Below are 14,610 nucleotides of genomic sequence, written 5' to 3'. Positions count from 1 at the left end.
AGTTTTATCAGATAGGGTGCTTTCAATCTGGCTGCCGAGATAGGTCGATCTACCACTCAGGTGTCGCAAAAGGTATGTCACAGATAACGCCTGAAAATTACTTTCGCTTTGTTGCATATAAAAGGATGAAAAATTATCGATATAAGTAGGTATCGATACATTCGGTTCACTCATATAAGTAGTATCGAAATAGGGATTTGAGTAAACTCATTTGAGTAGGTATCGATACTTTGATGGTATCGGAACGTCCCTAGGTGGAGGTTCCAAAACATCCCTCCCTAAATCTAATGTACTAGGATCGATATTTGCGAAGAGATGTCTGAACTTTGTCTCATCGGCAGTTAGGCGTTGCAGGAAGAAAATCATTTTAACCTGGAAAAATCACACTGCTATGTTTTAGGTCCATAATGGTGGGAATTTTCTGCACAGTCGACGCATGAATCCATTAAGCCATCTACGGATTACACCGTTTGCCTTAGTGATGCAAGTCAAAAAAATACATCATGCTTTTTCGATCTGATATAAAAACCGATATTTTCGATGTATCGAATGAATTAAAAATATACAAGAAAATGGAACAATCGCAACTTCGATAAATTTTTAAGTATTAACTCACAGTGAAATGTATTAATTGATTTATCCCAGTTATACAAATAAATTCATAAAAAATAAATATGATTTCAGGTGCTTTATAATCTAAAAACTGTATCTAATGCTTGGTTTTCATGATGTCAACAGCTGTTAGTTCATTTAGTGTCAAATCACTGTGCATGTCAAAGACTGTCGTCAAATTTTGGTGTCAGGAGATTGACATTCCGTTTATAATACTGAAATCAAATATGTAGTGAAATTTTTGGCATTAGTCAAGAATACCAGCCGTTAACTATGGACAAACCAAAAATGTGGCTCGGTGGCTCTTTATGCCCTAGTATTTTGTTCCTTGTTTACTTAAAGATCTCGCTTTAAAAAGCAAAACATTCATATAAATGTATAAAATACTTCTTATTTTTTTATTTTTGGTTGTGAAGTTAAGAAGAGTGATACGGATAATTAATCTCAGTAATGTAAGTTCAATTCAATCTCTTTTTCGATTTGAGTTATCATTCTTACAAACTATTAAATTTTCAATAAACCAATTTTTGAAAAGTCGAATTAAATCGAATTTGCACCACCAAATTTCGAATCGAATAATCGAATGATTGGGTAATGTTCGAAATCCGGAACAAATCGAATTTGAACCTCCAGTACCCATCCCTAATTTGTATATTACGCAAAATCTTACCTTAAATGCTCGCGTAAAGCGCACTATTAGCGCGAAGAATGCTGCTGCATCGGCGTTACGCGATGATTCCCCGAAATACTCAACGCATTCTTTGAATGCATCCTGTGCATTCTTCAATTCCATTTTGATCTTCTTCAACTTATCCTCGGAGTTATTGAGGAAATCTCGCAGGATATGAGTTTGTGCACCTTTCACTCGTTGTTCTGCCTCCTTCTTCACCAATTCCATGCCCTTTTCAAGGTCATGTACGTCCGTTACAATATTTTCAAGCGATACCTGCGATGCTTTGTCTGTGCAATACAGCTCTGTATCGAAATTGAGCAGCTCAGGGAACTTTTGCCTTATGGTTGCCACGATGTAGTGCAACAGTGACGTGCGTTTGTCAGTTGACTTGGTGTCGATTAGCGTATCGAGTGACTGCAATTTAAATCCATATGCGGGGCCACGTTTGCTACTGTTGAGGTAATTTCCGAAAGCTAGAACGATTTCTAGAACGGCTTTAAACTTTTGGGATTTTTTCAGGGAATTGGAAGCGGTTGTGATGGCTAGTATTTGCTGAAAGAAAAGAAATATTATTACTGCATTTTTAGGGGAATTAAATTTGGACTAACTGGACTGATCAAGTGCAGACAGTCGAAGAAATTGCCCATATAATTCATAATAGAGAGCTTAGATGAAATGCGCTCCACACGGGACAATTGCAACATGAATTTATCCTCTTCGGTGAGTTGGTTTTGATCTTTACGCTCGGCAATGTATTCCTTGTAGGATTTCACCTCTACATCCGTGGGCACCATTTTTTGCAATAACTCCACATTTTCCAGAGAAAGTTTCTTCAAATCTAAGCTATGTATGGCAGCAATAACCTCATCGATAGGCATATCCAATTTACGACGAGATATTGCTAAGAGTGTAGTTAATTCAATATAATATATATTAACTTCTTTACTATTTACTTATTTTGAAAAATGTATATAATACCAATATTTCGTAATCTCGTGTGCTCCAAAAGCGATACATTGTCTGGCTTCTTGAAGCGTTTGCTAGGATAGGAGTGGAGGCCGTCCACTTCTGAGTTGTTGCCATTTGTCAAGCCGCCGCCGATACCAATTTTAAACCGCTCCTCAAATTCAATGAAATCAATGTGTTTGAATATCTTTTCATCGTCCAATTCGTTGAAAATAGTATCACGAACCTATTAAAAAACGAAAATTCACTTTCAAGTTTTGAGTTTGAAGTCAATAATGCCTCACCTGATTTGGCTTTAAAGCTATCCAGTTAAGCGTGGGCAGTTTATATTTCGTCGGTACTTTGCGCTTGATTGTCATGGCACCGTCTGGAGCGGGCATGAAACCGGCCACAGGTGGAGGGGGCGGTTGGAACGCACACATCATAGGCCCTCCGTTGGGACCAGAACCATATGGTGGTGAGCGAGAACCTACCGAACCACCATTTGCGGACATTGTTGGCGAAAGCGGACCACCATTGCTTAAGGAACCGCCAGGCGCAAGAGGCGGTGGTGGTGGCGCGGGCGGTGCGGGCGGAGGTGGTGGCGGAGGCGCCGCGCTGGCAGGCGACATAGCAGATGGAAGTGGAGGCGGCGGGGGAGGCAGTGGAGGAGAAACGCACTTGTCCGGAGAGGTTCCGCCATTTTGTAGAGACGTTTCACTATTCGAACCCGAGCGCGGTAACGACCGCGTCAATGTTTGTAACTCGAGATTCTTGCTTTGTAGCAGCGATTCACGCTTCTTAAGCTCCTGTTCGTTCTGCTTCAGTATGCGCCGCAATGTCGTGACCTCTTCGTCAAACTTCAGTTTAGTGGTCAATAAGTCCTCACGCTCTGCTTTCAGCACCGCCACCTCAGTTTCGAGTTCGGCGAGCTTATACATGAATTCTGAGTTGCGATCCACCTCCCTCTCTAATTGGTCCTCCAGCTCCTGCACTCGTTCTAAAGCTGCAGTCTTCGTCTCAGAATCTTCCATTAGGCCCGCCACGTCGAACACATTGTCTAAATAAGCGGATATCTGCACTTTTAGCTCCTCCGATTCAGTCATGCGTAGCTTCTCCAGATATTTGTCCAGTCCGAGAGCCGTGAATTCGTATTGCAGATGCACGCGATAGTTCATGTCCTCAACGGAGTGAACTACAATGTTCATGAACTGCATACACGCTACCATAAAGTCAATGTTGAAGGCCTCAAAGTTCATGAAGTATTCCATTAGTGTTTGAAATCGACGCTTCTCCTGGCACACATCCTTAAAGTTGTCGAACGAGGACAATATTATCTCGTGACCCCCCTTCACCAAACAAATGGCAGCCAACAGCTCTAGCACCAAAGCTTTCGTACGCAGCGACTTGTGTATCAGACTTAACGCTATGCAATTGATAGCTTCTCGGTGTTGGATGACCATATTGAAGCCGTATTTGTTGTTCATTATGGCCCGCAAGCACATGATGCACACGTGTATGTCATCAGTGGATGCACCCATATTCAATTTGGCTATATGTCTGGATCGTCGTTTAATGCTGGGACTGTCAAGTACCTCGGCCAGCGAGGGACGTAAAAAACCATTTAAACTACCGCCAGAGTGGCCCGAGTGAGAATATGGGTGGTGCCGGGCACCATCTAAATTAATGCTACCACTGAGAGGAGAACTTACTCCCACCGATGAACTACCCAGCCCATCGGCGGAGCCTGAACCGTTGCCTCCGCCCACTGTCTGGCTGCTTGTCATATTCAGGCGCTCATCTGAGTCAGATAGCGCTTCTTCAACCCGCTGTTCGTGGCGCATCATCTGCAGGCGAAAACTTAGGTAATCCACAAGAGCGTCCAGACCCTGGTTCGTGTCGTCGAGAAACTCCTTAACCCATTCAATGTGATTGGTGCGCAGCGAGATCTCGAGATCACGCAGCACCTGCGTCGACGTGGACTCCCCGACCATTTTACGTTTCTGACAAAGAAAGTAGAGGAAGAATAGCTGTAAGTGTACAAAATTGTCCCGGGCAGGAAGATGGGTGGGAGCAAGGCAATCGGTGAGGATAGGATAGGAGAGTGTGCATTTGGATATTAGTCGTGATCAAAATTTCAGATCAAGTTTATTTATGGATTCAAATGATTACGTCAGGATTTTCAGGATTTCAGGATAACAATGGTGCATTCAGTTTTGGGACAGGTGAGGTGAGGTGTGCACAAAGGTGAACCGAAAAACAAAACAAATTCGCATATTACATGTGCATGTGGTTGATTAAGTAAGAGATGAGTGTAGAGTGTTGTTAAATTGTGTACGAAAAGAAATTCACAAAGTCCACGTTTGAAGAAGCATGAAACGAAATCATAAACAAAGTAAAAACAAGGTAACGTATAAGTGTGTGAGTGTGTGAGTAGAGAAACGAAAATTTTGCATTAATTTTCAGTATTTGTAAGAGAAATTTAATTTTACTACATACAGAAATTAAAGGATTCGTTCAAGCCGCAAAAGTATGGATAGTAGCAGGTTAGTCGATTGGAGCCCAAAGCCAATACGCTCCTAACACATATTAATGTCAAAAGCAAAGCGACTAAAGAGCTTTAGCCTGTAGACTTTAGAGGATATTTTAATATTCAGTTACTTTTATAATGGCTTTTAGTTAGGTACACCCATTGTTAAGACTTTAGACAGTCGGAATCTTCAGAAAAGCTTTTCACTGATTACTGATTTACACCTTAATTTATAAATATTTGATTTTTAGTGCATTTAATTTAAGGGTCTCGAAATTGGTAAACTAACTTATTTTGTGTGGTGTTTAATTCTTTTTCAATACTGTAAGGCGAGGGGAATGGACTCGCCGTCATTTTCAAAACAAGGTCGTCAATATACCCCATTAATAATATTTCTACCTTCTCGCCAAACTCCAGAAGGACAATGCTCCATCACATCAGAACTTTTTTATAGATGGTTAAAGTTTCTTTTATTGGAAGAAAACTCCTCTATTAATCTTTATGAGAGTGAAAAGTAGCTTAGTACCTTTTTTCAATTTTACAGCAGAGGAAACAAACTTCATATAGCCATTTTCTTCAAGTATTTGGCAAAACTTTGAATACAAACATTTTGCATATTTAAAGGAAGATAAAACTAAAAAAGATTTTTGGCCTTACCGAATTTTTTTGTCTCTTTTGGACCTTGGAAAAATTTGCCTTTCATTGAATTTAAACGGAAAGAAATAAAAAAGTAGCTTAATTCTTTTTGGAGACGATGCTTTTTTAATTTATATTGCTTCCAATATGAAAATACGATGATTATCAACATTTCACTCTAAGCTAGCGATATGTACTTACTTTTACATTTTTATGGAGCATTTTAGTTCTCTAATTCCCAGTTTACAAAATTTGCTCAAAGAAGCCCCGTTCTATTAAAACTTGATGGGTTATAATGTTCTATGAAAAAGATAGTTACTAAATTCTACCACGACTCAAAAAAAAAAATTAGTCGTTTTTAGAAATAAAAAAGTAACTTAAATCTTATTAAAGACAATGCTTTTTTTAATTTATATTGCTTCCTATATGAAAATACGAGGCTTAGCAACATTTCAGCATTTTAGTTCTCTAATTCCCACTTACAAAATTTGCTCAACGAAGCCCCGTTCTAGTAAAAATTAATGGGTTATAATGTTCTATGAAAAAGATTGTTACTAAATTCTACCACGACTCAAAAAACAAAAATTAGTCGTTTTACGCATGTTTCAAAATTGGATTTTTAATGAAGATGTAAGACTTTGACTCCATATAAAAAATACCACAGCCACCCAAAAATAGTGTGGGGGTTCGGGGGTTCATTTTCCTATATATTTTTATGCGCTGAACACAAATCTGAAGTCTGTTTTACTCTACCACGTCAGAATATTTTCCTAACAGCAAAAAATTGTCTGTCACATAATATACGCAATGGTTTTTGAGGTTAGGAAAAATTCCCAGCGTGATGGAGCAAAACGGCCTTCATATTTGTGTTCAGCGCATCAAAATAATAATGGTAGTGCGATGAAAAAATTCGTCTGGAATATAACTACCACGTAGGTTGACGCAAACACGATCTACCTTATGGGATTCGCGTACGTTTACGCTACGTCGTCGACTGTCTGCGCTTTTACTCGCACATAGGCTAAAACATACAGGCAGGTTCTGTAATTCACTTCCGAGTGAATTTGAGTCGAATTCGCGTTGAGCTCAAATTGGCAAGGGTTTAAAATCACTCGGAAGTGAATTGCAGAACCTGCCTTATACTCGTAGTTTGATTTTGGAAAAAAAGCCCGAGGGCCACAAATTAAGTTTTACATTCTCTGCGACTAGCCTTACAGTATTCAAATTTTCGTAATTCGACGAATATACCTACATATGTTATTTTTCTAATGTTTTCGACTCCAGTATTCGAAGTAAGAATAATAACTTTTGCTTGGTTCATTTTGAGCTTGTTTCGCTTCATCCGAAAAAAAGTGATACAGACCTTTTAAGTTTACCTTGTATGTATATGTATACTAGGCGACAAATGAAAGTTCTAATATAAGGTGCCATCCCGTATTTAATTTAATTTTAATTTAATTTAATATTATATTGAAAACATTAGTGCATTAAGATGTAATCTTTACTTGCACAATGATACAAACAAATTGCAAGAAATAAAATAAAAAGTACAGATAATAATTAATATTACAATATAGATTAAGGTAATGTGAACGTTGAATTACAAATCATATATTCTAAAATAAAACAAAGGTAAGCTTATAACCACTATTCTTGATCACGCTTGGAAGAAAAAAAGTTAAATATGAGTTTTTTGAAGTTGCCTATGTGCAACGCGTTCTTCAAGGACAGTGGAAGGGAGTTCCAGAGCCTTACCGCATTAATAAAAAACAGTCTTGAAGTGCATAAATAGTTAAATCTCGGAAGAATAAGACCTGACGAACGTGTACTCTTGGAGAACTTAAGTTTATTGTACAGATATTCCGGGCTCTTCGTGATAAATAATTTGAACATAAAAATGCAATTACGCGCGTTCAGAAAATTTTGTAAATCACAGCCAAGTATAGAATTACGCATAGATGAGAGATGATCGTATTTCTTTAAACCAAATACATACCTTGTGGCAGAGTTAATGGCGATATTCAATTTTTGGAGTGAATGAGAGTCTAATTTGCCGTAGACGATTTCAAAGTACGTGATATAAGGAACAATTAAACTTGTAATTAACTTTTTCTTAGTGGCTACCGGTACATAAGGTGAAGTTACTCTAAGACATCGTAGAGTAAAAAATATTTTACTCACAACTTCATTAACATGATCATCACACGCAAGTCTAGAGTTAATAACGAAACCCAAATTCCTGGCTTTGTCAACTAATTTAAGCTGGTTGGCACCTATAAATAAGTTAGGAATATCCGATGCCAAAAATTTATCTTTAGCGACAGGTATTACACAAGATTTTTGAGCATTGAGGCAAAGTAAATTCTCCCTAGACCATGCAAATATTGAGCTTAAGTCCTCGTTAAGTTGTAGACAAATATCCTGAATCGATCCAATTTTATTAGAAACATACAGCTGCACATCGTATTCCTCGGACTAAAACTAGTAACACTGTCAAAAAATAATAATTCGCTCAGAGCGAGAGAGCAACATAAAGTACGGGATCGCTTTCTAGTAAAAAATGGTAACTTCTGTCAACATCAACATAACCTCTAAATTTTGGTTGCACATTTTTGCTTATTTTGTATGCAAACACACTCAGGTCACACATGTAACTAACCAAATATAATTTCAAATTCATTAGAGACCACTTAAACAAGTAATTAAATACTTTTCGACACGAATTAGCAGAGTGCACTTTGTTCTTGTTTAGAATTTGGTTGCCAAACACACCACAGCGGATCGTTTGACACATTTACCAGAATTTACCAGCAAAAAATCTTCGGATTAAAACTGGTAACTTCTGACAGAGAGAGGACCTTATTTACTCTCTTTCTTTTCCTCTCAATAGTCAGAGAACCCAGTACGTGATCGATTTCCAGTCAAATCTGACTTATTCTGACTAGTCCGGACTCGTTCGGGATCGCAACTATAATATTTCTAATTATTTTCATGAAAAATTGTTTGTATTCTTTATTTATGAAAATATAAACCATATAAATCAAAGTTTCATACTTTATATAAAGTTCACAAAAATTCAACTTTTTACTCAGAATTTGTAGAAAGTTTTCGAGTATGCAGTTTTGTAGCCAATTTGAGTCGAATGAAGTGCAAGTTTCAACCGGCTAAAAAATCGCGTTGATTTTTGAGATTTTTGTTTTGTGACTGCTTTTGCGTTTTTTAGATGCAAAGTGCAGTTTACAAAAACAGGCGTTGATGTTATGAAAGTTTCATACTTATACGAAAAATAGTGCGAAAATCCGTCTCCAGAAAAAAAATCTCAAAAATCAAAGCGATTTTGTAGCCGGTTGAAACTTGCACTTCATCAGACTAAAATTGAATGGACTACAAAACTGCATAAAAATTTTCTAGAAATTTTGAATAAAAAGTTGAAAACTTGGAATTTTTGTGAACTTTATATAAAGTGTGAAACTTTGATTTATATGGTTTATATTAGAGAATAAAATATATTTTCATAAATAAGTAATGCAAACAAATTTTCAAGAAAATAATTATGAATCTTATAAGAGAACAAGGTGTACGCTGTTTAGCTGAGGGAGAGTGGGAGGTCAGGTTTATAGTAGTGATCGAGTTAGAGGAGTAGAGGAGGTAGGGATTACCTTTGTTGCGAGTGTTTATGCATCGATTTCAATGAGCTCATATGGTTTTTAGATGCAAATCAAGTAACCACGCACTTCATTTGCCTGATACGCGGAGAGATAGGTAGAGTAGGTATGTGGGCAGGCCAATGGAGCGGTAGCGTATGATGCAGAGGTGGCAGATATTTGCGTACCAGTGACTTTGTCACGGTTATTCAAAAGTCAGGGGTAACTGATGTGACCACTTTCAAAAAGTCACCGTGNTGAGCTCATATGGTTTTTAGATGCAAATCAAGTAACCACGCACTTCATTTTCATGTGGGCAGGCCAACGGAGCGGTAGCGTATGATGCAGAGGTGGCAGATGTTTGCGTACCTGTGACTTTGTCACGGTTATTCAAAAGTCAGGGGTAACTGATGTGACCACTTTCAAAAAGTCACCGTTATATACTGTGACCAGTGTAGAGTTTAGAGATCGATGCCCCCTGACACCGACTTTTTAGAAGTAGGCTTATTTTGAAACTTTTCTTAGCAAGTAATTTTTAGCAAAAACGACTTATATATATATATATATTTCATGATCCAATGATCGGATCTAAACCAGATTAGTGTGAGACCACCTCTGAGACACTACTTAAAAAAAAAAAAACAGGAAAAAAATATTCCGACGAACTGATAACATCCTCCTTTTTTGGAAGTCTGTTTAAAATCATGCGACTTTTGCCCCTTTTCTTTGATCAAAAATTCTATATACAGATTTNAAAAAATATTCCGACGAACTGATAACCTCCTCCTTTTTTGGAAGTCTGTTTAAAATCATGCGACTTTTGCCCCTTTTCTTTGATCAAAAATTCTATATACAGATTGTAACAATTTTTTCATAAAATATATTTTGTTTCTTACATATGTATTTAAAAATGCGTTTGGTTTACTTTCCAAAACGCTAAAAATTTACATATCTGGCAAGATTTGGATTGATTTCATCATTTTTATTATGGCTAAATTTGTCCGTAAAAATGTCCAGAAATAGCAAGAATTAGTGCACCGTTCTTATAGCTTAGCATTTCACCAAGTTATTTGTGTTAAAGTCGTTTTCGTAGCTCCCGGTACAAAAAAATTTATATACATACAAGCTTAAACGGCTAAACTTTGTTATAATAATTGTTATCTACTAATGCTGCTTTTGTGTTATATTGATGTACATAAGTACTTTTTTAACTGCAATTTTGTTCTCATAATAAATGCAAACTATGCATATTGTATATTTTTAATATGCTCCTCACTAATAGGTTTATATTTTAAGATACACATTTTTTTGGCAGAAAATTATCTCTCCTAGGAATTTATTTAAAATAATGGCGCACACTCATAGATGAAATAAAGTCGAGTCAAATGTGAGGAGAAGCTTTTTTGACAGATTCTATTGACCGCTGTGGTGCAGTGGTAAGCAGTGCGCGCTTCCACTCCGCAGCAGCTAGGTTCAAACCCTGGTCAAAGCAACATCGCAAAAAATATAGAAACAAGGTGTTTTCTTAACAGCGGTCGTTCCTCGGCAAGCAATGGTTAACCTCCGAGTGTATTTCTGCCATGAAAAACAGCTGCTCATAAAAATACAATCGCCATTCGGAGTCGGCGTAAAACTGTAGGTTCCTCCGCTTTGTGTGACAACATCAAGGCGTACGCCACAAGTCGGAGGAGAAGCTCGGCCAAACGCTAACATATGTGTAAGCGCCAATCTAATATTATTATTATTATTGAAATTATGTCAAAAAGCTATAACTAGCCTAACAGGCTAAAATAATATTCGCGGCTTGCGTTTTGGTATGCACGCCGTCGAATTTGTTTTTTGCGTCACCCGAAATTGGCTTGCATGCGTTTCCATTTGATTTCATTGAGCGAAACGTCAAACCAAAATGTTGCGCAGAACAAAAATTGGAAATTGAGTTAGCTTCATACGGACGCTGTTCAATTTCGGTTGGTCCCATACAAGTTGTATGGGTATGAGAAATTTTTGACAGTAAATTGGAGGCGTGCGTAGGTTAGCCTGTAAGAGTCGATTTTATTTCGGCTATGAATATGGGGCATAAGTTTCGAGAGGGAAAATAATGAAAGCCTTTATATACATGGTAAAAGATTTGTATTACTTGAAGATATGTACTTTTATTCGGCTGTGACACTTTTTTTTGCCACTTTCGAAAAATTTTCAGCGGTAACACTGACTGTGACAAAGGAACAGTCGCAATGAAGTTTTTGTAGTAGAATTGCGCGATTGCGCCTGCCCCAAAAGCAGTAAAGCTGATGCCAGATAAAACGTGATAAAGTAGCAGTGACAATTACATATCGAGAAACTGCGACCAGTTATTTAAGACTAAAATATGATAAATGTTGTTTGATATTCGAATTTCACATCATTAAAAACGAGTGTGAATGATTAAAACAAACAACGAAAATAGTCAGTGGTGCCAAATAAATAAATAATGCCCTTAGTTCACTCGGTAAAAGATTTTTGTTTGCAACTTTTTTGTCACTGTTTTTACCACAGTCACGGATGAAAATCACTGCGACTGCAAAGTCACAGTCACAAACAACGTTCCTCAAAAGTCACGAGATCGCCCATCTCTAGCATGATGTGACCCTTTTACCATTTATTAATTGGGGGACTCTATTGGAGGAGTCTTGCTCTAGCTGCCGTAGGCTGCTGTGCAATGAGCTGAGACTTATTCAGGGATGCACTCATGCAGAGCCCCTGTGTACCTTGCAAGCCGTAGCTTACTACCATCTCAAAAATTACTCCAGGAGTGGAGTGGGAGCGATTCTTAAAGACTGTGCGATAGTCAAGTTGGGTTAGCGTCAAGAATGATAGAATACAAGATTGCGCCGATTGCAGCAGAATTCGTCAGAGTAATTTTATTTTGATAAGTTATTTTTGCGCATCAACAAACGAAATCGATTCATATAGTTTGTTGAACATCTCTGGCTTTAACCTTAGTCGATCCAAGGTTCAGGAAAAATGCTGAAGAAGCCTTTCAGGGGGGAGATTCTGTAACCAGTTAGCGAGAAGTTTCAAATCGATGTCGCACTTGTTGACGTAAAAATATTTCATATCATACATCAACAAACCCGATACCGATTACAAAATTGTCCCTACTGGTTACAGAATTTGCCCCCAGGCAAAAATGATATCGTCCGATTCAGCTGGAACAAAAATGCTTTAAACAAGTAAGTTTCTCGGTATTATGGCCTCGAACCGACATATATACATCGTTCATTTGAGTCAGTATTAAAAGCTCTATTAACTCCTACATTCGAGTTTTGATGGGCAAGTCTCCCCTGAACCGTTTTTTCCATATTTTTGGCCTATTTGCGCTTTTGTTCGAAACCTAAATGTTTCGGTACCGAGTATCGAGAGCATTGGATACTTTTTAAATCGGTACCGTATATCGATCAATACTTAAAAGTATTGACTCAGCACATCACTACTGCTGTCAACTCGACTGTGACGTCAGCTAAACAGCTGATTCTGTCAAATTCACTGAGAGCCGATTAGCGGTGTTGCCATCGGCGCCACCCTCTGTATTCTCTCCACCGTGGGTTAGCGTTGACCATGGCTGAAAATGCCAACGACTTATTACTTCACTAAGTTCAGCGAAGAGATATTTCAGAATTGCATAAAAAATGCATACCCAATTAAGAACTAGCGAATTACTTTTAAACACAAGTGCGTGTGTTTGTTGGCTGCATTTGGTTTTGTGCGGGAGTGCGATATAAGTGCGAGTGTGTGTTCGCTGCACTTGGTTTATGTGGGAAATGCAATACAAATGTGTGTATGTGTTCGCTCCTCTCTGTTTATGCGGGAAATGGATAAGTTGCTTAAACAGTCGCCTAGTCTATATCGAGCCCTAGCCGTATTAATAACATTATTTTCAAAATTTACCTGCTTTTTGTTGCAGACATGCTCTTAGAGCTGTTATTATTATCAAAGCGATTTTTTTTTTAAAGAAGACCTACTATAAAAGTCTTTGTTGAAAAACCTGACATTTATACGCAATTTTTTTATCGGTTTCTGAATGACATAAAACGCTTTATTATTATTAACCTCTTAAGATCTGAGCATGAACCTATTAAGGTAGAATATTTTTTACGTTTTTCTACCTTTTGGGCATAAATAAAATATTTTTTAATAGGTTTGGAGCTCAATATCTCATAGAGAGCAGCACATGTGGTCGGAAATTGAAATACATACATTAAGGTGCACATATGGATATATCCTGGGTAATGGAATGGTAAAATAGGAAAGAAACGGAAAGATCGTAATTATTGCAAAGTACTAGAAGTGTGCTATATTCAGCCAAAATTTTTATAAGTATAAGCAGTTAAGTAACAAGAAAAACAAATGAAAAACGTTTCGGACGGGTCAAATAATGGAAGTTTTTTAACGCATGTAAAAATGTTCAAAAGTCAGCAAAGTTTGAAAAAGGGTTCTTTTCTTTGAATTGGTTGGTACACTTATGAATTATGAGAAATACCTCTCACCTTTTTTTATGAGGCATAGTACGAGTTCGGACGCGACAGATTTATCCCAATGAATAATGTAAATTTTTACTCCGATCTTCTTAATGAAATTTAACAATCGTTAATATATTGCTACGCAATGAACCGATTAGTGTAAAATTTTAGTACATGAAAGACAAAATATACATATGTATAACTATCGATTGGCATTATCAACTTTGACCTAGATGTATTTTTACTTTTTTTCTTTTGGTTGATTTTTTTAGGACATACCCATACGTGTAACCGCGGTCACAATTTCTTTCAATAATACAGTATATTTTGCTTAGCTGTCCATCCTTCTTTTCACGAAAAACTTTTGCGCTTAACCGAAAAAAGCATTTTAAAGAATTTTCTTTACTACTTCTATGCGAAAGGTATCCGAATCCCTAAGAAACCTAATAATGAAGGAGCGCTTATCACGTAGAAATTACTGCAAACGAAATTTTTTCCGAATGGTATCTAATTATCTATATGGGCAAATCTAAAAAACAGGTAACCTTGGTGTTATTTAGCTTTATTTTCACTGTTGGAAACTATATCAAGCTGGTTGATTTTGGATATAATTCATTGAAATATACTTGAAGCCTAAAAAAAAATCAATCAATTTGCTTTATAACTTTTGAATTATAGGTACGGTGACCATCCGTTCTATTTTTTGCAGGACCGTACTGTTATTTAAAGGTCTGTCCCGCGTAGTTTTTCAAAACAGAAAAACCCCAAAATGTACTGATTTTTTCCAAGTGTCCTGCCTTTGTCCCGCATTTTCTTCGATATTTTAAAATTAGCTTTTCCTAATCGAAATAAAACAGCGTCGATAACTAATTGATAATTAAATAAGGTTAAGCTGGTTCAACCAGTCAATGCGTTCTCAATTTTGTACGGTTATGGGCAATGGATGATGAGAAAACGAAGACCAGCATCAAATATATCAATAACACTGTTCTACAAATTTTGTGGTAATCGCTTAAGAAAAATAAAATGTTTTCCAAGCCAATTTTCTTTTCAAAGAAGCGTTTTCGTAAT

The 14,610-nt window shown here is 37.2% G+C and overlaps 1 protein-coding gene across 2 annotated transcripts in view; it reads right to left on the bottom strand.

Moving 5' to 3' along the window:
- Frl (formin-like protein) overlaps positions 1–14,610 on the bottom strand; it is a 199,196-nt gene that overhangs the window by 30,338 nt on the left and 154,248 nt on the right. The window contains exons 4-7 of one of the 2 annotated variants that reach the window (XM_017610977.1): positions 2,536–4,260; positions 2,264–2,477; positions 1,894–2,186; positions 1,283–1,837 (exon numbers count right to left, since the gene is read on the bottom strand). In XM_017610977.1, the coding sequence (XP_017466466.1) occupies positions 1,283–1,837; positions 1,894–2,186; positions 2,264–2,477; positions 2,536–4,260 (2,787 nt within the window). The remainder of the gene's footprint in view (positions 1–1,282; positions 1,838–1,893; positions 2,187–2,263; positions 2,478–2,535; positions 4,261–14,610) is intronic. The other variant, XM_017610978.1, reaches the window with a different exon arrangement.

The sequence above is a fragment of the Rhagoletis zephyria genome, unplaced genomic scaffold (genome assembly GCF_001687245.7).
Source record: "Rhagoletis zephyria isolate East Lansing unplaced genomic scaffold, Rhagoletis_zephyria_1.1 Rzeph_scaffold_00360, whole genome shotgun sequence".
NCBI lineage: Eukaryota > Metazoa > Arthropoda > Insecta > Diptera > Tephritidae > Rhagoletis > Rhagoletis zephyria.
Note: the sequence above shows the minus strand (reverse complement) of the source record. Positions and strands in the feature narration are given on the sequence as shown.